The 24,796-nt window shown below is 37.3% G+C and overlaps 2 protein-coding genes across 2 annotated transcripts in view; one reads left to right on the top strand and one right to left on the bottom strand.

The window, feature by feature from the left end:
- The window catches only part of CCDC146 (coiled-coil domain containing 146), an 83,734-nt gene that overhangs the window by 14,375 nt on the left and 44,563 nt on the right, over window positions 1-24,796 (top strand).
- Window positions 2,609-9,232, bottom strand: FGL2 (fibrinogen like 2). The gene is made up of 2 exons (XM_075491025.1): window positions 8,485-9,232; window positions 2,609-5,658 (listed from the first exon to the last, which is right to left on the bottom strand). Exons 1-2 carry the CDS (start codon window positions 9,230-9,232, stop codon window positions 4,952-4,954), a joined length of 1,455 nt encoding a protein of 484 aa, XP_075347140.1. The 3' UTR covers window positions 2,609-4,951.

The following is a 24,796-nucleotide window of genomic DNA, read 5'->3' as shown; positions in this document are numbered from 1 at the left end:
ATTGTTCTAATTGGTGGTAACTCCTATAAAAAGCTGTGGAAGAGTGGGGTGAATTTACCGATGCCTTTAAACAGCAGGTGTGGGAACGGAGTCAGCATAATATGCTCTCTCTATTGAGAGATTCTTTTTACCGCTTGCAGGTGACATTGTGAGGAAACAAGGCCAGGAAGCTGTTGCGTGTGTTCATATTATCACAAAGCAGGTGGTATTTCTGTTCATTTCTGAAAAGCAGGTTTGAAAGCATTTATGACGTGTTGTTTCTTCCATGCTGTTAGAAAGCCAAGTGCGGATTTCATGCCGCACAGAGGAAACACAGCTCCCTAAAGCTGTGAGACTAGGAGAAGGTATAATCTTTAACTGCAGCATTTTCTTGCGTTTTGGCCTTTTCTCAACAATTTCTGAGACTCGTAAGACTTAAAAAGACAAACATATTCCTCTCCTATGTTCCAAAGCCACCTCCCTCTTCCCCTTTCTCACCCAAAACATGTATCTGAGATCTGATATTGCAAAACAGGGTGATCTTGTACTAAAATTAGGAGTCTACCTGGCCTTGGCTTATGATGTTTATGTCAGCACAACCGTGTGGTGAGGAAGCCAGAGCAATGTTAACCAAACATACATTCAATAAAAATGTCCAGTGGTGGAGAATCATCTGTTACACAGATTAGGTTACTTTCAATGTTAAAAAGGTGGTTTCTGGTTTCCTTATTCAAAAAACCTGTGTGCAAATATTCCTTAATGAACAGAGCCTTAAAGATTTGCATGAGAAAGAATCCTTATCTTTGGGTTTAGCATATAGAGGTCCAGCTGCAGAGCTGAGCAGAGGGGCACTTATATTCTGTCCGAAGAAAGAAATGAGAATTTCTGTTTCTCAAAGTAGATCCTACTTCTCCATAAAAATCATTGACTACATGTAATTGCTTAAAAGTAAGTGTGTAAAACATACTTATTATCTTCTACTATGTAATTCTAAATGTTGGGGTACTATTTCAGTAGAACCGTAATATTAATTAGACTTACAGTTTGTCTTGATTATATGAACATAATTAGGTAATTGGGGATATTTTTCCCAGTTATTGATTATTTTCCAAATGGATTCTTTTTTTACTGAGATCAGAAAAATTGATGAACAAGGACTTAAAAAATAATATTGGTACCTATCCTGTTCTCATGACTTGTGTGAGGGTTGGATTTGACACATCATCTTAAAACATTGTTTTCTGGTTTTGGTTACCATTGAGGGTGATGGCCAAACTCACTTCTGGCAGAAGTATTATAACTTCATAAAAGTTTCATTAAGGCTGTGAATGAAAGAGATCAGTTTAGTAAGTGGAATGTTTGCATTTAGCAGGGCCTGTGGATGGTATTGCTCAGCCATTTTTCTTTGAAACTTATGTCAATGTCTTCAGGCCCATATATACCATATTATTTCTCTCTTATCTCCTGCAAAAAAGAACACAGAACACATTTATAAAAATATATTTCAAATCTCTTTCTTGGTAGGCCAGTATTTAGTTCTTATCTCATCTTTTTTCTCTACGAAAACTTAAATTCACATCCTTCCTGTTTTGATTTTCCTATGACATGTAAGTCATAGAAGCTAAGTAAATTTGGCAGAGGTTTTTTTGTTTGATTTTGGTTTAAGTTATAAACACAGTGTCCTAGGTATGGATTGGTAACCATCTTAATTTCCTTTGAAAATAATCACATAAATGCAAGTTTATTTTCCACCAAATCGTCAAACTACCTGTTGTTCGCAACTCACTCTCTGAGTGTGACTGCAGTGTTTCCCAAAAAACACCATTAAGGAAACAGATATTTGCATAAAAAAGGGAAGAAAAAAAATTAAAAATCACTGCTTTCAGACCGTCTTTTCATTTCTTCTCTCGGTTTTTTTCCTGGTTTTGTTTAAGCAATGCATAGAAAGCCAAGACATTACAGTCTGCTTGGCTGATCACATTGAACAGACGGGTTTGTGCCTTTATTTTTTGGAAACAACCCATAGGAATTTTGCTAGCAAACCCACTGTTAGTAATCTTCTTCACTAAAATTCACAAATATTAGCAAGATCAAAACCACAAGTGTTTTCATACGAAAATTAGTGTTACATATATGTTTTCCATAAATTGAAAGACATGTTTTGCATTATTAAGCCTTAAGCAGAGACCAAGTGCTTTTGTTTGTATAAAAAATTATATGCTTTAATTTGGGGTATTATTTCTATTCATAGGCTTTGATGAAGCTTGCATGTGATCTGAAAGGTTATGTGTAATACAAAAAACAGAGGAGTTTGCTTCTCCTCTTTCATGTTAAAGATACAGGTCGTGTAAACTCTTGATCGGGCAATTAGTTTTTTCTCTTCCAAAATATGAATAGTTTCAAAAAGCTGTCTGAGATTTCAGCCTTTGGTATTATTTGGCAGCTGAAGTGTCATAAAATGGATCTCTTAAGAACTATTGTTACTAGCAGTACTCTCTGGCACTCTCATAGTTGTCTTTGTTGGCCATCTGAAGTTATTTGTGTTTTCTTATTTCTTTTTTTGCAGAAAATCAATAAAATTATTTATACGATTTTTTTTTATAGTCCCCATAAACATCTATGACAGTAGTACAGCTTTAACAGTATGACTTAATTTTATTACACCAAGGAAAAACAAAAATAATGCTTACAACAAGTAAATGGAGTTACACTTTGTAAAACTAGTATGCATTGATGGAGATTCAGCTACAACAGTTCCAGGCAGGTAATATTCAGATTTGTGTAACAACATTACAGTTCCTTTTTCTTTTTTTTTTTTCCTTTTTTTTCCCTTTTTTTCCTTTTTTTTTTTTTTTAAGACATCAGATAAGGCTTTTGTAGGTGATATTAGTGACATTTTCTTATTCTATTAAAATTTCTGTGTTTTATGAAGTTTCCTTTAAACAAGATAAAAAAAGGACAGTTTCTCTTCTAACAACTTAGCAGGAAAAAGACATTTTCAAGTAGAAGCTTGTAGATACTGTAAGTCATACTTAGCTAGTTACCAGATAATGAATAGGAGCAAATTGTGCATTTCTGCAAAATGATTAAATATAATCATATGCAATTAGATATTTGCTCTTCTAACCAATACTTCATAAGTTGCTTTTTTTTGTTTAGACAATCCTTTTTTATCCCAAAATAAATACTCTATAGCTTCAAAACATGTTCTCAAGCAAAGATTATACATCTTGCAATTAAAATTTTCCATTACTCTTTAAAATTGAAATATAGTAAACCAAATTACACTTCACACTGAAATATCCTTCAAAGTATTTACTTCCTTAAAATATATATATTACTATTTTACAATTTAGCAATTGCCAGTGTTGCTCATTTGCATAACTTCTAACCATAATAGTTCTTGTTATTATCTCAAAAAACAGTAAAGGTCATATTTGTAAAGTATTAGGTCAGGAGTATACTTTTTTTTTTTGGTATGTCTCTTTTAACCAAAAAGCCTATGCCAGCAAAGACCACGCTTTTAACTGGTGAAGAAATACAGTCTTAATATAGTTTATCTGCATCTCAAGATTGGCATAAGCAATATAGCAAAGTAGCCTCTTGCTAAGATAATTTGCATTTCCGCTCAGAATGTTAGGCACTGTAATTATAGAGACATGTCCTTTCTAGAGTAGGCAATAGATATGTGTAGTCAAATTTGTGCTTGCTATCTACAACATGAGCTTTAATAATAGTATCTCTAATTTGCAGTTCCTGAAGTATTTGAAAATTTGATTTTCATTTCTTATATTTTAGAAGAAAAAAGTCTTTCACATATTCTCTTTTCTGTTTATAATTGCCAGTGGGTTGTTCATGTTTCTGTGGCTACAACAGGCATACTCAGAAAATGGGGAGAACACAATCTTTTCATATCTTATAAAATATTTATAATCTTTCTTATAATTTTAAGGTCTAATGGTACCTAGAGTAAGAAGTACTTAAATGAGAGCTTGAGTCTCTACAAGAGTCATGTTGTAACATCTGGCTTACCTAAAAGATTCAGGAGAAAGCAAAATGGTGCTGGAAGCTGTTTTTGTATGTATTTAGAGGCATTAATGCAAAGACATGGATTCTTCTCTATGTGTCTTCTTCCTACCTCTCTACCTGCCTGTATAAATGTGCCATAAGCTACATAACGGCTCCTTTCTCCCACAAACGACAAATAGGACCTTGAGCTTGAACAGAGGAACCAAACTGAGCAAGAAATGTTGTCTTTCATTACCTGCTCTCTACATTATTTCCACTTGCTTTTACTCAATTCTTTCACCAACTTCTTTGAATAATCTTTGATAAAGAGGATAAGTTTTGAGGAATCATCTTAATTTTCTAAGTTTTCTTCAACGCTTTTTTTGTGTCTTTGGGCAAACCATGTGGCCCTCTGTTTCCTAGTCCTTCAAAAATAATAATTTGTAGTACTTTTCCTCATTTATATTGATATTGCCATGGTATACCTTTGAAGTTGTGAAGGATAGATGATACAAAAAGTCAGGCTGTTTCAGAGAGACTAATTTTCATTCTAAGAGTTGACAAATTTATACGTTATCAGTTATACCTCTGAGTTATTTTCAAGTTAAAATGTAGGTGTTCATTCAGACACAATTTGTGGAAGATGATTTAAAAGTTTTAAATCATAAAATCTGGTATATCACAGTCAGTAAAAGCACCAAAAGCAATGTTTAGAATATTTACATAATGATACCAAGGCTTAACCTGTGCTAAGTTTTAGCAATAACTATTTAGAAACATTCATGCTGGTTTTAATATATTATATGGGTCAAACCATCTCTAAAAATTTATGTGGAAGTATGCTGTTTTGTCTAGAACTATTTTATGCCAAACATAACTGAATACTTGAATTCTGAGTATAATACTGAGTAAGTATGATTTTGAGTGCAATCCAATGCAAACTAGTTAAGAGAAAGGTGTAGAGTTACTGCACAAAACTTTTGGGTCTGATCATGATTTTTACCGATTTAAAGGCTTGCCTATATCCACTGGGAATATCATCAGAAATACCATGCCATGTACCCCAGAAGATGCCATTGCGAACACCTTTGTATTTCTTGTGGTAGTACTTGCCATTGAGGTTGGCAGACAAGCATGCATCAAACCACCAGCCAGAGCTGTAGTATGCTCCACAGTTTCCTGAAGGATATCTATCATTGTCCTTGTCCGGAGTTGTAAAGAACTTTTGATCGTGGTTGTAATGCCTGCTGTAGTGAAGGGCATCTCCTGCTGTGCCACTGTAGCCATGAACGCTTAGACGGTACTTGAGATATTCGTTGGCCACGTAGAAGTGTTCGTATTTCGCGTACTCTCTGATACCATTGAAATCTTCAAGTTCAATTCTCAGTTGCATTTCCTGGCTCTTTGTCAGGAGGTGAATTTTGTCATTCCCCAGCCAAAACTCCCTGCTGAGGTTTCCAAAGCCATTTTTGTAGTCGTTCCAGGTTCTGTTAAAGTTAGTGCTACCATCCTGACGCCGTTGCAGAACTGTCCAGCCGCCTCCATGTGTTTGCATGTCACAGTAAACTTCAAAGCTATCATTTCTGGGGTCAGGGCTAATCCTGTAGATTCCATTACTCCTTCTGCCTGCTGTGTAATGATCAGCACAGTCTCTCTGCATTATTTGTATAACTGGTGGAAAAACAGATAGTGTTAGAATAAACATAATTTAAATTTAAAAATAAACAAAATTTTTACCCAGACTGATGTGACATACAGAACTTGGATTGGAGAAACTTCCACATAAGAAATAGTATTACAGCAATTTCCGTTCTAGGGACAAACAGGTTTTTTCCATCAGGTTAATCTATAATAGATGCCACCTAGGATCTCTGCATCAGATAGCTGTCCAAAAAAACCCACTTAAATGACTTTTTGTATCAAAACTGCCTAATATGGGGGCATTTTGGTTGTCTGCTTTCCCTTTTCTCCTTTTCTCTACCTTTCCCTTTAACCTTTCATTACCTCCTGTAAATTCAGCCTGATTTCTTTGGTCCATATTTGTAATGCTTCGTGTTTACACTCTTGCTGCTTTTTGTATTTAAATGTATACCATCACACCCTGTCTATAATTTAAATCTTCATCTGGCAGTATGTCAGAGAAAAAGCTTTGCCCATATGGAAATGACTTTAACCTGGCTATTGTTCAGCTGACATCATTTGATACAGAATATAACATCGTTAGGAATGTTTCATTGTGTTAGTGTTGACTGTACTTTAGGAAGCAGGAAAAAAGTAATAAAAGTGTGTCATCTATTGTAGCAATACTGTGATTCCTAGAAAGATGAAGCTGGAAAAGTGACAGTGCTTTCCTGTGTATGTGGCATTGCTGGCCTTACAGTAAGGAAAAGTTTTAGCATCTACCATTAACACAGCTTTTTCCCACTGATGGGTGATGCAGATTTTCCTTTTCCACTGATGGGTGATCACAGAAGAAAAATACCCCCAGGTTTTTCCTGCAGAGTGAAAATCCATTTTTGATCCACAATGTCATCCAGTAATGACATGGTGTTCAACAGCATGGTGTTATAATTTTATGTTCTTAAGTGAGTGATACAGAGAGCTCCCAGAAGTTCCAAGTTAAGTGTCAAAACCATAATGTTCATTCCTATTGCAGATGTGAATTTATGGGCATGTTCATTTGCAGGCTTGAATTGCATATTTTTCCTAGAAAAATTTAAACAATTAAACTACTTCTTGAAAGGGAGGAGTGTTCTCAGGCTGCAGCAAGGAATAAGACTCAGGACTCCTTGTTTGCCTGTACAGAAAAGTGGACATCTATGACAGCACAAAGTATAGGCATCAAAGGCTTAAAAGCCAAATCAATATCCACAATAGATTCTCATTTATTTCACTGAATTTTGTGTAAGATCTTTGGTGGACTAAGTTTCAGAGCAGATATTGACAGAGAATATACATTTCAGATAAAATGCTTTTATAATCGACTTCAACTCCTATTTAAATAAAGTTTTGCTATTACTTTCAGTGAATGCAGGAATAGCTCCTGTATGGGAAAAAGTTGTACCTGTTATCCTTTCTAGTTTTCATAATGTATATATTGCTGCTACAAACACTTTTAGCATCACTTACTGTAAAATATAAGGAATATCTACATGGTCATATGCTATGAACAGTACCCAACATTTCAGTAAGAAATGTGAGAAATATCTAAAATTAATTTAGTCTATTATGAAGTACTGTACTCGAATTTGATTCATTGCCCATTATCAATATACCAAATATCACTCATTCTTTTTGTGAATGTTTTATATCTGCATTAATGTAATTGATTTATACTGATTTATATCTGATTTAAGCTGATTGTTGATATAGTAAAAGCATTAGCTTTATTATTATTCATTTGCTCTTTTCACACTTTCAAGAATTTCAGCTGTACATACACTGTACCATCTGCAGATCCTTCAATTTTCAATAAGGGTAGACAGAAGAACAGTTTTATTTTAAACTTGAATGCTAAGCAACAGAGGCTTAAAAACTGTCATGCCAGCCTGATCTTTCTCTGCTTTATCTCTAGAGAGCCCTATCTTCATATGTATGATATCTAAGGGGTAGAATACACTGACAATCTAGTGAATATTTCTTGTTTTCAAAGATTCTTACATGTGATATAAAAACTTTATGATTTTAAAAACCCCCTCAATCTTCCTTTAATAACAGTCAACATTAGAAAGAAATTATTAGTTCTATTTCTTGATTTTAATTAGGACAATTAAAAAGTAAAAGAAAAAAGTGTTTGTGAGTGATAACACCTGTTTTCTGTTTTATATTGCTTATATATTAGATTTGTGATAAGGGTTTAGTGTTAAAATGATGGTACATAGGTTACCCACTTGAGAAGTACTCTTAATAAGCTTTTTTAGCTGAGCCTTTCAGATATTTGCTGTGATGATAGAAAAATTATTTTATTATCCATCTGTTAAAAACTAAACATTTTACTAGATTCACTTGATGTTTAATAATGTCTTGCAGACCTTTTCAGAATAGTTGCAGTTTCACATGGAAAAAACCCCATGCAGTTTTTTAAGGCACACCTAGAGAAAATTTACCGCTTCTCATCCAAGGAGAAAGTACATGTAGTTCACTGATGTTTAATATCCTTAATGAAGGGTAGTACAGTGTAAAATAAAGTTAATTTTTCACGTTTACGAATTGAATTGCAAAAAAAAGTCCTTTGAAAATTCATGTTTTAAATGCCATAATAAAGGCCAATTCTAGGAGGAACTGAACACCTGCAGCTCTCAGTAACCCTCTAGTGGCAGCTGAAATGTTTTACAGGAGTATAAACAGTAAAAGAGCAAATACTTAACTTGTGAAGTTAATAACACAGCTATTAGGTAACCAATTTTACATTTTTTGGTTAAAATTTATATTTTAACCACATATTTGTAAAATGCACAGAAAGCTTATACAGGCAATAAGAATTAACAGGTTACATACCGGGTCTCGGTTGCATTGCTGGACATTTAGAAGAACATTTGTTATCAAGGCTGTTCACAACAAACGTCAAATTAGCAACTTTGCTGTCAACATAATGTTCTACGTTGTTCATATTTATGAGGCTCATCTTCTCTAAACGACCCTGCAGTGTCTGAATCTGGTTCTTTGCATTTTTTAAGCTGGTTGCCATTCTGTTAACTTTGCTTTGCAGTTCCTTTACTCTGTTATCTTGGATTTTGCTGTTTTCTCCTGGAGTTTCTGCATTAGGTAGCAGGAATTCATTACTGCTGTCTCTTTCTTGGTTGTCATCTGCCTGCAGCTTGCAATCTTGGCAGCATTTCTTCAGCTTGTTTACTGCTTCTTTAAGGGTCTGTACTTCTTTGAGAGTCTTCTCAAGCAGTCTGAATTCTTTGGGTAACTGGATGGTCATTGGAGGCAGGTTTATCTGATACGGACAATCCCCTCCTTCATCACATTTCCGATTAGTTTTGAGCTTTATAGGACAAGTCTCAGTAACTTTTCCTTCTTTAGCATCCTCTTCATCTTCTAAAACAACTGCAAAGACATTTGTTAAAGCAAGGAAAGCTGTCTTCAGCAAGACTAAGTAAATGAGCAGCTTCATCTTTGCAGAGAAACTAGCAGTATGAGGAAGTATGCAAAAGTGGAACAACTTTATAAGGGCAGCTTGAAGCCTGTGAGTTATCAGACTGCCTACACTGTTCTCAGAAATGGGTGGGAGTGCTTGCATCACGAGTGATTAATAGCAGAGCAAAGTAGGTAGTGCTTGCAAGAGTAGCATGTTTCAGTGAGTATTCCTGCCTCAGAACTAGCGTATGTAAGCAAAGTGATGAAATGCATGTGTGCTGATCACTTAGGCAGTTTAATTTCATTCCTTGTTGTACATGGATTTTCTTTGGGGGAAAAAAATCACTTAGCCCTGTATTATAATAGTCTTCTAACATCTGTTTCTTAACATTTGAGTGTTCTAAAACTGCTTTTGAACACCAGACTATAGTTTTACCACAGCAGGTGGAAAAAGTGAAAAACAGCCCTTTTCCCAATTTGAGGTTTATCACAGCAATAACTTCACTGACACTCAGCCCCTTCTTCCTAAAACAATTTTTAACTGAATAGATGTATTCATGAATATGATTTAAATCCCAAAGCGTGTTGAAACACACATATAGTTTTGGTTCCAAACATTTTTCAGGATAGAGTCATAAACCAAAGAGGGCGAGCAGCACTTTCTTCTTCCTGTTTTGCCTAGCACTGCTTAGAATACTTACCTGGGGAAGAGTGGCTGGAAAGCTGGGGAAGTGGCTACAGGCTTGGGGAAGAGTGGCTGGAAAGCTGCCTGGCAGAGAAGGACCTGGGGGTGTTTGTTGACAGCCACCTGAATATGAGCCAGCAGTGTGCCCAGGCAGCCAAGAAAGCCAATGGCATCCTGGCTTGTATCAGGAATAGTGTGGCCAGCAGGAGTAGGGAAGTCATCGTCCCCCTGTACTCGGCACTGGTGAGGCCGCACCTCGAATACTGTGTTCAGTTTTGGGCCCCTCACTACAAGAGAGACATTGAGGTGCTGGAGCGTGTCCAGAGAAGGGCAACGAAGCTGGTGAAGGGTCTGGAGCACAAGTCTTATGAGGAGAGACTGAGGGAACTGGGACTGTTTAGCCTGGAGAAAAGGAGGCTGAGGGGAGACCTTATCGCTCTCTACAACTACCTGAAAGGAGGGTGTAGAGAGGTGGGGGTCGGTCTCTTCTCCCAAGTAACAAGTGATAGGACAAGAGGAAATGGCCTCAAGTTGCGCCAGGGGAGGTTTAGACTGGATATTAGGAAATTTTTCTTCACTGAAAGGGTTATCAAGCATTGGAACAGGCTGCCCAGAGAAGTGGTTGAGTCGCCATCCCTGGAGGTATTTAAAAGATGTTTGGATGAGGTGCTTAGGGACATGGTATAGTGGTGGTCTTGGCAGTGTTAGGTTTACGGTTGGACTCGATGATCTTAAAGGTCTTTTCCAACCTATAGGATTCTGTGATTCTGTGATTCTGGAATATTCATGATTTGTATGGCACATCACAGTTAAAATTCACTGTTATCTGATTCTGACTACTTTTTATTGAACCTTTCTAAGTGAAGGGAAGGGAACTTAAGACACCCCCCCCCCCCTTCAGTGCATGGGATCCTAAGTGTTGGATTGGTTGTTCTGAAAACCCAAAGCAAAGCCTGGTGTTCTGAATAACGTCCCAAATTCTAAATCTAAACCGAGGCAGGGAGGTAGGGAAGGAGCTCCCATGGGCCCATCAGGTTGAGGTATTCTTTTCTGTGTTCCTGATTTTCGGTTCCTGCTTTTCTTTTTATCATGCCTTGTCTCAACTTTAATAGTTAATCATGTACTTCGCATGACTAATCACACCAAATGGAATACCTCAGCTCTAGGTGACAGTTGCCATGTAATTCCTTATTGTTATTCTACAGCCACCTTTGCCATTCTCACGTGGTGCCTATGCAGTTTTAATGATCTATGTCATTCTCCGTGTGCCCCAAAGCAAGGCTACATGGACATGTCTGTGCCTTCATAGCTCAGTCAAGAGCCAAATAACTTGCATGACTAAAGGATTTTTACACCAGTTCTTGTTTAATTAGTCCAATCTGAACAATTTATTTCCCTAAAGCCTATTTGAAGTTACTCATAATACAGATTAAGCATTAAACAAACATTAGTCACACACATACTCCGTAAGTTCATGACCTCTGGAATTTTACTAGCTTTTATACAGACCACAGGTTTATATTGATAGCACAGGGCGGAGGCGTGGTAAAAAACCCCACTTTTCTAACCTGCTAAAATAATTCCTTCAGGGTCCTGCATAGCACAATGGTCTGGGCACTTTCCTGGGAAATAGGTTTTGAATCTACCTTTCCCATAGTTTAAATGAACGTCCTGTAGCCTGCCATGGTGCTTTTAGTTATGTGGCAAAACTGTGTATCTCTCCCTTTCAGATCATGAAAATTCCCCAGCAATGAGGTGAGAGACACCCTCCCCCCAACTGCAGCTTGGGTGTAAGACATTGACATCACTTTGATTTTGTTGAAAATGCATCAAAAATGAAATGTTTGTAAGAGATGCAATGTATGATTTTAATTTGTGAGTAAAATTTTAAAATTTTTCATTTGGTTAATAGGATCCTAATTTTTTTTTTCTATCAGTCTAAAATCAGGTATTTACAGAGCCTTGTTCTCCTGTATGACTGCAACTGTCAAATTGAGGAAAGCTATACCAGCCTCTTTTGAGGGGCTTTAGAATATAGTAGAGTTCCTAAATCCTTGTTATTTGGGAAGCCACATTCCCCCCCCACTGTTGTTTGTTCGGTTTACAATGAACTCTGCTATCTGCTGTGTGACTTTGGATTGGGCAAATTATTCTTTATCTGTAAAATTAATAATAATTATCCTTGGTAGACCACATCTTATGAATTGCCTTGAAATGTTTAAATGCGTATCAAATATTGTTATAATTTATGACTGTTGTGCTGCATTGAAAGCCTAAAATATCATTAGAACTGAGTGACTTCAAGAAGGGCAGAAATTTCTAGTAATGCTGAATGTCAAAAAAAGAAAGTTCAGATAGTAACGTGAGGTATCTGAGCTTTTCAAACATCTTTGTCCTGAGACATTCATTCCTTGGTTCCTTACATATCTTCATTTTGGGATGTTTACTTCCTCCTTTGGATGAGATTTCTGTAATCCTGAGATGCTCTGCTATCCTCCTGATTTTGTTATTAGTCTGATGTTTTGCTGCTAGGCTACTAGCAGTCTGTTTGGAGCCCAAAAGACCCATTTCTCCATCAGATATCTGTATGCTTCTCCTACCTGGAGAAGTCTTGTAATTGAGGACTGGTCTTTCTTCCTGTTCTGTCAGGGAAGGTCCATTCCCAACAATTTGTCAGGTCTCTGTTCCTTCTTCAGGAACTCAAAGTAGTATGCCATAGCCTTTTTCATGGTTCATGCCTCTTATCTTCCTTGGGATAAATGAAGCAAACTTTCAAAACTGAGATTTTCACAAGTCTTTGCCGTTAGAAGAGGCACTGAGCAATCTTCTACCGTAAGATGCTGATGCAACTTAACTACTGGCAGAAATATTGGACCAGATCAAAATTGAGAACTGCAGTTTGTTTATAAACAAAGTTTCTTCCCAGATGGCGCTTTTCTAGATCCCTAGAGTGTTCTGTATAATACTTAAAACTTTAAAGTAGTTAAGCAATCACAAAACCTAAAAGCCAATCTTTTTCAATTGTGAAAGGATCTAACTAACAGCTGATGACCACAGGTGAGAATTTTCTACCAAGGTCTTTTGTTTGGTTAAAGTTCATTTTCTTGTAGCTTTTCATCTCTCAGTTTTTTTAGGAATTTATTTTTCCTTCTGTGGACTGAAGAGAGACCTTAATCTCACAGACATATCTTCCCAAAGATAGAGAAAATAACTGAGAGCTCATGATATTCTTAAATTCTACTGAAGACTTTAATTCTGTTCCCAGAACTACCCAGTGGTTGCAAGGTTAAAGGAGTAATATATTTTGGTTTAGCAGACTTGTCTTAGGAGTCTTTATTCAAAGTTTATCAAAAGCAGCATGAACCATTTCCCATTATTTTTTAGAGCAAGGGTTTTTTTTCTGGCAGATAATGGAATGTAGGTCAAATAGAAGACAACAAAGTTAAGACTGTAGGCAGATGTTAATTTAACTAGTGAGTATGGCAATTTAAAACACAACAGCTTGCCATCTCTTTGATTTCTGTCTTTCTGCTGGGAGTTAACATCTCCTGCAGCAGAACTGGAGGAGATGCAAAACATCCACATTTGTGTAAGCAGTTTGAATGATTGGTATGAACAAACCTGAAGCACATCTAGGCTCATTCATATAAACCATTTTGGTGGCAGAGGTGGGATGTGTTAAGATTCAACTGCTGCAGTAATATTTTTGATGTTTTTGTAGACTTCTGTGATTCTGTGTTACGTTTTGGCTGAGCAGAAGGATGAAGCGTAATTAGATTCATCTTCAGTTTGTCCCACGATGTGGAATATATACCAAAAGCCCATACTAGAAGCAAATTCTGATTTAGGATTCTTTTTGATTAATTCAGTTGTTTTCTTTTTTATTTCAGTAGTCATTCTTCATGCAAGCAGTCTTTATGTTGTCCACTGGATTGTGGGACTGCCTGTTCAACTTGTTATGTGTCTATGAGAACACATCAGAGCACAAAAAGGAAGGCAGTCCTATTCCATTTGATTTTAGTTGTTAATACTCTTACTGAGATACAGATTACATAGAACTAGTAGCCACGTGGATTCCCTATCTGTTTAAATTGGTCTTTGCTTTATTTATAAATTCTGGCAACAGGCAGAAAGGCAACACTGACATAGAGCATATAGGTAGAAGATAGCATATATAAATAAGCAATTATAAATGTAATATGTATTACAAACTTCATGCGGTCAAAGAATATCACCCTTTCTGTTAGGCAAGGACCAAATTTGTAAAGAAAGAGATCCATGAAACTAAATTCCTATTCATTCTGTTTCTCCCATGACACCTGAAGATCTGCCTGCCCAAAATCTATAATCTACTACTGAATATTTCCTTTACCTATAGCCACAGAAGACACTGTAGCTGGCCAAATACATGGAGAAAATAAACCAGAATGCACTCTTAAGAACGATGACATACCAAATACAAAAGCCTATCCCTGCTATGTCTTTTCAGGAAAATTCCTTTTTGATTCCTGCAAACCCTGCTCCAATAAAACCAGCTGGTGAAACAATAAAACCAGCTGGTGAAAGACTCTACGGAGTATTCAATATCCTCCTTTCAAGATTCATGGCCAAACAGGTGAGAGCAGGAAAGCTATCTCCTTTCCTGAAATGCCTCTCTTACCAGTCTCTTATCCCTGCTTTTACTGAGCCATGCAAGACACGATTGGCCACCAGATGCAGTATTTTCTCACCCATTGTATCATCTTGATGGTGGCTGATTTTGATATTTTCCATGTAGGGACTGCTTTTTCCCATGAACTGGGGGACAAAACTACTGTTATGAACTATGCCTTGGGAAAGAATTCATGATATTATTTTTCCTAGTTGTTATTTGTTAGTTTTAGAAAGCTTTTCAGCAGTTTATTTTTCATTAAAGGGTGCCTGGCTGATCCATCTGTAATTAAAATGTAAAATTGTAGAAATTCTGTGTAAGGCAATACAGTGCTAGATCTACAGTAAGTAGGTATATTAATGTTTTTCATGTATGGCTTTACTTTACCCCCACTCTCAGTTTTGTCTTGTTTATGTAGCATTGTCTGCATATAGCTTTTTTATGTGAAATACTTTGTAGTAGACTATGAGACTTTCAACGGTATATCGGTATAAAAGACTCCATATCAAGATAAAGTGAGTAGATATTAATAATTTTTCAGGCTCATTTTTTTAGCATTTGACTTTTGTCTTCTGAGTTACTGGCTGCTTGTATGTGGAACCAATGCAGCCAAGTCACTTTCCTTTAGACAGCAAAATTCAAGGAACCATAAACCTTATGCCCTCACCTTCTGAAATAATGATATGCTATATTTAAAAAGTGCATGCTATCTTCTTATTCATTACATTTATGGTTTTCTTGGAATAGGAAAGAGGGCAAAATAATTTGTGAAGCACTTTGTGAAATACAAAAAACCACTTTTTTAAATTGTTTAAATTATTTTAGCTTCCTAATAGAAATGGCTTAGAAAGGTGATTTTTTTTTCCTGTAAAAATAGCACTTTTAAGGAAAAACAGATTTACATATAAATGTGATTTTATACATTTTATATATAACAAAGTAACAAGTATAAATGTACTTGGTACTTTGTTATAATTTTCCTCATCACAAAGTCTGGAGAGAAATGCCTGACTGCATTTGTGCAACCAATAGCCTCATGGGTTCAGGTATAGTTGTTTATCACCTAAATTAAATGTTGAGAAAACTCAGTGACCAATCTTTTTCTACTTGAAAGGCTAATAAATAGGATTTTCCTGGGGACTTCCTATACTTATCCTGAAAAATCTACTGTCTATGTGTATGTAGTTACAGATGAGAGGGATTCTACCTTACTTCTTAACTCTTATGACAGCATTAATTTAAAAATAATACCGCATTTTTCTTTACCTTCTACCATCATAACCTTTCTCTGGAATAATGACTGATTACTTAAATAAGGCATATCCTTCCCTAAATATCTGCAGTGTAGCTATTCCTGTCTGTACTTTAAATGTTTCCCAATCTACAAAAGGGAATGCAGAATTGCATTGAAATACTGATAACTACAATTTATGGTGTAACTAAGTATTTACTGTATTACTTTATCTTCTTGTCTTAAAATACTTTGAAATATGTGCTGAAGCCTGAAATATTGTTGAGTAGAGGAATCCTAGATGACTTTAGAAGTGTTAGCCTTCTATAACTCTGTATGCATATTTGAGGCATATTGAAAAATGAGTGATTTAAATGACTGAATAAAAACTCTAATGATGATATTTACTGGGCATATATAAATTGTGATGGAACACTTTGCATTAAAACCAGAGTTTAATTCCTCTAAACATCTGGTGCATAGTCTGAGCTAGTTAGTCATCTTTGGCTCCCTCTGTTGTCAAAGGCAAAGTAAGAGCCTCACTGAGGATGTTTCTTGTTTCTTATAAATGCTGGAAAGCAGTCTGAAATAATTTAATGAGTTAAATTTGATTATTAAAAACAATCATAAACTTACATATACTGACTTAATTATTATCCTCTATTCCGGCATCTCTTTTTGCCTTCCTTATGCTTCCTAAAGTCTAAATGCGATACATTCCAGTCTTTAACTGCATGGTTTGAAAAAATTTGCAAGTGAGACAAAGTAAGATAGTCAATGTTTAGACTCAGTACTTCAAGACACGTCAGTATCTTCTTTTGGGTGAAAAGTAGAGAGAGCTGTTGGTATATCAGACTGTCTTAGAACCGGTGCAATATTTATTCAGCCACTGCATCCTTATTCAGTCACTGCATTTTCAAAATTTGACAGGACAGGGCCACGAGGTAACCTGGTCTAACTTTGAAGCTAGCCCTGCTTTGAGCAGGAGGTTGGACTAAATGGCATCCAGAGGATCCTTCCATCTTCAGTTTTTCCGATTCTGCTCCTCTCTTGTGTTACATGAAGTTTATTTTTTGCTTTACTATATGTTGTAATAAAAATGATGTAAACAAAACATTCTGGAAAATGCAAATAATTACTTTTTTTTAATATGTATGGGCTCTGCACAGATTAGGGGAAAAAAAAATTGAAGTGCCATTTAAACTTTACAAATGACCTGGAGTTTGTGTGGAAAAAACCTAGCCTATATGACAAAATGGCCTGTTACACTATTTCCTCTACCTAGAAAACTGTTTTCTAATGCGGTCTGATTTGGATAGACTTTGATGTTGACCTTGTGTTGCAAAACAATATTTGAGGGAGAAATCCTAGCTTAGCTGAAAGGGAACAGATTTCATTATTGGTGTTCAGGAATATTTTCACTGTGTTTTCCTAAACTGGACCAAATTTCATTGCTGTAAAAAGTAAGGCCATTTGGTAAGTAGACCTGGTCTAACTTCTATTAGCCTTTAACGATTTTCCTAAATTGAATTGTAAAAGAAAAAGCTTGGAAAGTTTAATTGGAACAATTCTAGTTGGTTTTTAATCTATTTTTTTAATCTAGCAAGCCATTAAATAATTATATTAGTTTATTCGTCAACAGCATTCAGAGTTAAGTCATTCTGGCTCTAAATGACTTAGGACTCATTCCTATTCCAAAGTCAGTGGGGATTTTCTGACTGGCTGATTCCAGTAATGAGTTTTGTGTTCTAAGAAATTGTCTCATCTTGTGGTATTGAAGTGCATACTTCAAACCCTGTAGCAAAAGTGGTGAAGAAAGTAAAAACTGTCCTGTGTATTGTTGGGGAAATCAGATTAAATTGTCAAAGAAGTCCTTAAGACCAGTAAATTCTCTGGCATCAGGACTGGTAGTTTTTAGAGCAGGTTTTTCTGGTTTGGTGGGTTGGTTTTTTTTTTTAGATAGATCCATTGCTACACAGGTTACAAATACTACCTCTATAGGTTTTTAATTGTTGTTCCTTCATTTTTGGGTGCCCCATCTTGACATAGTCAGGACATGATCTTCAGAAGTAATGAGAAGTCATAGAAATTCTCAGAAATTGAGAACAATGTAAACCATTATATTTAGTCACTTAGAAGCCAACTTAGTATACTGCATTTTTCTTCGTTTTATCGTTAGTGTATCACTCTCAGTTCTGATTGATGGCAACGGTGATGCTAAGGACCAGGAGCAGATGCTCCTTGTTTTCCATTTCTGTGTAGACAGTTCTGCACTATTCTAGCACAAGTGCAAGCTCAGTTACAAACTTGCTCTGAGCAATGGACTGAACTTGAGGAGAAAGCTTCAATTCCCTTAGTGCATTATCATGGGCCCAAGCTTTTGTCTAGATAATTTGGAAGTGTCAGGCACAGGCAAGCCAAACAGCAGCAGATATCCCTAACTCACCTCTTCTAAAGGATGAAATGGATTCTGTGGAGACTTATAGCCAGCAATACGGATAGAAATGCAAGAGTCATAGCATGGGTTCAGCATGGTTGCACTTGTTTCCCCCCCCTGCAACGTAGACATAACCCTTGAAAAGGCAATGGGAGATGGTGTTGCCTTCTCCTCAGGCTAAGAAACACTTGAGCTGTGTGGTGAGTGTCCAAACAGTGTGTACTCAATGAGAGTTTTCCTAGAGGATACAGAGCTTTCTATTCAAAGAGGAGTATGTATCCTTTTTCTTCCCTGAATGTTTAAATATTTAAATATTATGCAAAAGAGGTAAGCAAAGTTCTTCAAATAAACAGAAAATTCCAAACCTCACATAGCAGACTGGCCAGAAGAGTCATCTTCCAAGTGGCTAATACTATGCTGAAATCCTGAGTATATATAAACTATAAAATATATGAATCCCTTGATATTTTTCTGTTGTCTCCTATTATAAGGCAAAAGAGTTGTTTGACAAGATGTTTCAGATGTTTGAAATAAACAACATTAATATAAAATGTTGGATTATTCTACATGTTAAAATAACATTAATGTAGTCACAATGTCTTGTTATAATTACAAAACCTACGGCTTAGAATGAAGAGGTGGAAAGTGTTATTATTCCATTCAAGCTTAGAATACATTTTAGTTATTTTGCAATATCTGCTAACATAATTAGAAACACGTGTTAGCTCCATCATTTCCCCAAAATGCAGAGATTCTAGGGACTGCTGAAATTCTTTCCTAGGAAGCCTTCAAAAGTTTCACTTTCATAATGATTATGAGTGATGTTAATCAGTATTTTCTTTGTGGTGGCTATATTTATCTTCCATGCTTTTCTTGATGCTTTTTATCAGAAGAGTGTGAGGAGTTAGACCAACATTCAGATTGCATCATCTTTTTAAGTTTAAAATTTGGCTTAGTTTTATTCATTTCTGAAGAGTCCCAAAAGAAGCTTAAAAAGCCTTGAAATTCAAAAGTTCTTATTTATATCGCATTTGAGTTACAGAAAACTTGTTTTGAAATTTCACAGGAGTCCCTTGGTGTATTGCTTTGAGCTGACTGTCAGAAAGGATTGAATATAGTCTGTTAAAATAGAGAATGTAAAAGCCTACCGCACTTAGTGCAGGGATGAGGAGGTGTTGGTGTAGTTACAGCCAGATTTCACCAGTTTTGCTCACTTGGAAGAGTATCTTATTTGTCAGGTGGGTCCTCTCCCTTCTGTGGTTTTAATTCCCATTCATATTCTGACGTCTTCTCTTTCTTACCAACACCTCATCTACATCTACCTTCCAGCCTCAGAGAAACTACTGTGGTCCTATGTCCAGGGGCTAGTGGGCCTGCAGTCAAGCTGGAAAGATATACAAGAGCTCCCTCAGATTGTGTGTAATCTCAGATTGTGCTCACTTTTTCTTGGAATTTTCTTCAAGAGATTTTTAAAACAGCTTCTGATGGGGAGCTGTTGGTAGCAAGGAAATATGAACTTATTACTGGTATGGGTATAGAGCAAAGTTATGCAAGTGTACAGAACACCTATGTGAGCGTAAGTATTCTTCTGGTTTTGTCATGGATTCCTATATTTAAAAGGTTCCTGCCCAGAGCCAGAAAATCCACCTTTTCCTGCTAGAAAAATATGAAGGATATGCCCTTCCCTTTCCCCTTTTCAGCAAAATCTTCCTCCACAGTCTTTATCGTAGGACAGGATTATCCAGTACTTTATTTCATGGGACTTTTCACTCATTGAAGGAAACAAATTTGTTTTGGAATTTGAGTTTGGGTTTGGTTTTGTTTCGTTATGTTTTGTTTTTCTGGTAGAACAGCCAAGCTTCAGATAGCGAGGTAACACGAAAAAATGTAACAAAGTTAGAAAATTACACATATGTTAATCAGTTACAGATGAGTGTAAAGTGAAAGAAAGGGTAACTTAATAGGATAAAATAAACATAACAGAAATTTTAAATTAAAACGGAAAGATACAAGTAAATCCAGTAATAAGATACATGCTTCCATACTTTTTATATAATTACACTTATGGGAGTATGGGGAAAAAGAAAGCAAAAAGTTGCCAAGCAACCATCCATTAGCAGCCAAATCTTCATCCAACTTTCCAATAATTCTCCATGTAGATGAGGAAAATTTATTTTAGTTTATCCAGATGATCTATGAATTTTGAGTGTGTTTAAAAATGTATGGTGTCCCAGTTCATTGTATAATGAGAAAGAAAAGCTGACAAAAGCAAAATACAGTTAAGTACAACTGACATGGAAAGGGACTGGAAGACTCAACAGTTTAAGAATATTTACCCGATTTGAGATTGCCTGTATAACAAAATAATCTCAGTTTGTTCCAGGGCATTATGGTTAACACAGGACTGAAAAAAGACATCCTCAGTTGCCATTCACAAGCTCTTTTTTTTCCTCACTACTCCATCTTCTCACTCATTCTTTTCGGTGTAGCAACATAATTAGCTGAACTAAGGAGAACTACCATTTTACTTACCCCAGCAATGTGAGAGCCTTCCAAGCAATAAAATGAACTATGAACTATGGTCTTGGAGGGAAGGAGAGGAGTGAAATGGAACTTCTTTTTTAAACTTGGGATATTAGTCTTGTACACAGCCTTTTTTATAGAAACATGGCTAATACAAATCCAACAGACCAGAAGAAAATTATCACAAACCGTCATTTACAAATGTTATGTTTGTGTGTGCATATGTATCTACATATGTAAATACTGTTGGCTATTTTATCATAGGTTCTTTTATTGGTGTGTTCTTGAATGATGACTTCTTTTGAACTAAGTTGCAAGCTTACTTCCTTAAGGTTGAAATCTGAAAGCTCTAATACTCATTACAGTCACTTCTGCCAAAGTATACTGTTGTTTGAATTAACCCAGAGTTTACTCAAACAAGTGGCTTAAACTTGAGTGTTTTTACCAATAATAAAACAAGTTGGGGGGTGAGGCAACTAGGGAAGGTGCCCTGCTGGACCTGTTGTTTGCAAACAGAGGAGGACTTGTGGGTGACGTGATGGGTGCAGGGTGTCTTGGGCATAGCAATCATGAAATAATAGAGTTTTTGATTCTCAGAGAAGTAAGGAGGAGGGTCAGCAGAGCTGCTACCTTGGACTTCTGGAGGGTAGACTTTGGCCTCTTTAGGGGCCTGGTTGACAGAGTCCCTTAGGAGGCAGTCCTGAAGGGCAAAGGAGTCCAGGAAAGCTGGACATTCTTTAAGAAGGAAATCTTAAAGGTGTAGGAGCAGGCCGTCCCCATGTGCCAAAAGACGAGCCAGAGGGGAAGACCACCAGCCTGGCTGAACAGAGAGCTTTGGCTGGAACTCAGGAAAAAAAGGGCAGTTTATGACCTTTGGAAGAAGGGGCAGGCAACTCAGGAGGACTACAAGGATGTTGTGAGGTTATGCAGGGAGAAAATTAGAAGGGCCAAAGCCCAACTAGAACTTAGTCTGGCTACTGCTGTAAAAGACAATAAAAAACTTTCTATAAATGTATTAGCAACAAAAGGAGGGCTAAGGAGAATCTCCATCCTTTATTGGACGTGGGGAGAAACATAGTAACAAAAGATGAGGAAAAGGCTGAGGTACTTAATGCCTTCTTTGCCTCAGTCTTTAATAGTAAGACCAGTTGTTCTCGGGGTAGCCAGCCCCCTGAGCTGGAAGACAGGGACAGGGACCAGAATGAAGCCCCCATAATCCAAGGGGAAATAGTTAGCAACCTGCTGCACCACTTAGACAGACAGAAGTTTATGGGGCCAGATGGGATCCACCCAAGGGTACTGAGGGAGCTGGCGGAAGTGCTCACCAAGCCACTTTCAATCCTTTACCAGCAGTCCTGGCTAACTGGGGAGGTCCCAGTTGACTGGAGGTTAGCAAATGTTATGCCCATCTACAGGAAGGGCCAGAAGGAGGATCTGGGGAACTACAGGCCTGTCAGCCTGACCTCGGTGCTGGGGAAGGTTACGGAGCAGATCATCTTGAGTGCCATCACACGGCATGTACAGGACAACCAGGTAATCAGGCCCAGTCAGCAGGGGTTTAGGAAAGGCAGGTCCTGCCTGACTAACCTGATCTCCTTCTATGACAAGGTGATCCGCTTAGTGAATGACGGAAAGGCTGTGGATGTTGTCTACCTAGACTTTAGTAAAGCCTTTGACATGGTTTCCCACAGCATTCTCCTGGAGAAACTGGCTGCTTATGGCTTGGACAGGCATATGCTTCGCTGGGTAAAAACTTGGCTAGGTGGCTGGGCCCAAAGAGTGGTGGTGAATGCAGTTAAATCCAGTTGGTGGCCAGTCACAAGTGGTGTTCCCCAGGGCTCAGTACTGGGGCCGCTTCTGTTTAATATCTTTATCAATGATGTGGACAAGAGGATTGAGTGCACCCTCAGTGAGTTTGCAGATGACACCAAGTTGTGCGGGAGTGTTGATCTGCTTGAGGGTAGGAAGGCTCTGCAGAGGGATATGGACAGGCTGGGTCAATAGGCAGAGGCCAACTGTATGAGGTTCAACAAGGCCAAGTGCTGGGTCCTGCACTTGGGTCACAACAACCCCATGCAACGCTACAGGCTTGGGGAAGAGTGGCTGGAAAGCTGACCAGCAGAAAAGGACCTGGGGGTGTTGATCGATAGTCGGCTGAATATGAGCCAGCAGTGTGCCCAGGTGGCCAAGAAAGCCAATGGCATCCTGGCTTGTATCAGAAACAGTGTGGCCAGCAGGACTAGGGAAGTGATTGTCCCCCTGTACTCGGCGCTGGTGAGGCCGCACCTCGAATACTGTGTTCAGTTTTGGGCCCCTCACTACAAGAAGGACATTGAGTTGCTGGAGCAACGAAGCTGGTGAAGGGTCTAGAGCACAAGTCTTATGAAGATTGTCTGAGGGAACTGGGATTGTTTAGTCTGGAGGAAAGGAGGCTCAGGGGAGACCTTATTGCTCTCTACAACTACCTGAAAGGAGGTTGTAGCGAGGCGGCTGTCGGTCTCTTCTCCCAAGTAACTTGCGATAGGACGAGAGGAAATGGCCTCAAGTCGTGCCAGGGGAGGTTTAGATTGGATATTGCAAAAGATTTCTTCACCGAAAGGGTTGTCAACCACTGGAACAGGCTGCCCGGGGACGTGGTGGAGTCACCATCCCTGGAGGTATTTAAGAGACTGTAGATGTGGTGCTTAGGGACATGGTTTTGGACTTGGCAGTGTTGGGTTTGCAGTTGGACTTGATGATCTTAAAGGTCTTTTCCAACCTAAATGATTCTATGATTCTATAAGTTAGGAATATTGCCTATTTCTTACACTGGATTTCCATGTTGCAATTATTAGGAATTAGAGTACTTCAAATTAGCCAGTGGAGGCTTGTGTTACATGTGCACGATGGGCCATTTTGAGGTTTGATTTTGGTTTGAGGGGGGTTTTTTTGAGTAATCTTTGCAAGACCTTTGGCACTAGACTTCATAAGAATCTACTGACCTTTATACAAGACATTAATGCTCTCTGGGAAGCATCTGTCTTCTGAAAGACTGAGGTGTTAGGTACCTTGTGCAAGATATCTCCTTCCATGCGTATTTATAATTTCCCTGCAAAATCAAATTTATGCTGGATGAGCTGAAAAGCATCAGGGAAGTGAGTATTCACCTAATCCATTTCAAGTAGATTTTTTAAATTAACTTGTATTGTGCTGCATTTTAAAATGTGGTTGTGCTAACTACTGTATATGGCTTTTGTAATGGATATTATGAACATAGTATAAATTTTATTTAATAACTGGTAGATATAATAGACACAAACATTTTTACAAAATTAAGATAATCCAATCAGCATCAGATCCCAATTTTAATTATGCAGCTGAGATATTCTGCATTTACTCTACTATTGCAGATCATGTGTCTCAGTTCTTACTGGTCAAACGAAATGGAGTAGGGCCTTTAGAATCTGTCTGTAGGTGCAGGTTAATGAAATAAAGTGTGCGGATACTCAGGTTTTATATGTATCTGTGTATTTAACTTCTGTCAGTAGTCTGTAATTTTTACCATGACACACCTAGGAAAGAACAATACTCTATCTATGCCCATAGCCAATGTCATCTGGCTATACAGAAATAAAAACCTTTGTCTCTAGTGCAATTTAAGAATTAACTTGTTACTTATTCTGTGTTAAAACATGCTTTTTATGATAGTAAAGACAAAGATGAACTTAATTCAAATTAGACAGAATCTCAAAGGAAAATATGACTCATCTATTGTGAACATTCAGAAATAGAGGTAAAAAGGAATATTTACGAATTCCAGTTCCAATTTAGCTTGTGATATTTAAAAAAAGAAATCTAATACTGAACTTGAGTAATAAAGCTGTATGAATGTTTTATATTATGGCATCTGGTTACAAGAATTTTTATATACTTCCTTGTTAAATCTGAGATCCAAATGCAAAAACTTGTAGTTTAGAGAGGCGACTGGCATCCAGAAATTCAATACATGGGTTTAATGTTCCTGGTTCATTTTTTTACTGTTTACATCAGTGTAAGTCTTCTGACTTAGGAATAATTATTATAGTACACTATAGCACTTTATAGGCCCTATTAGAACTATTCCCCATTTCCCTAACTTCAGAATAGAGGAAGTCTGTGAGCCTATGGAAGGAGGACTATTTACACCAAATTAACAGCCAGATAAGAGCATATCAGGACTCA

This window comes from Mycteria americana, chromosome 1, assembly GCF_035582795.1.
Source record: "Mycteria americana isolate JAX WOST 10 ecotype Jacksonville Zoo and Gardens chromosome 1, USCA_MyAme_1.0, whole genome shotgun sequence".
In the NCBI taxonomy this organism is placed as follows: domain Eukaryota; kingdom Metazoa; phylum Chordata; class Aves; order Ciconiiformes; family Ciconiidae; genus Mycteria; species Mycteria americana.
This window is presented reverse-complemented; position numbering and strand designations above follow the sequence as displayed.

Coding starts and splice junctions, on each gene's coding strand:
- FGL2 (XM_075491025.1), bottom strand. CDS start 9,232: ATGCAAGCACTCCCACCCATTTCTGAGAACAGTGTAGGCAGTCTGATA. Junction 5,659..8,484: donor AGCAATGCAACCGAGACCCG/GTATGTAACCTG, acceptor TTTTTCCACCAG/TTATACAAATAATGCAGAGA.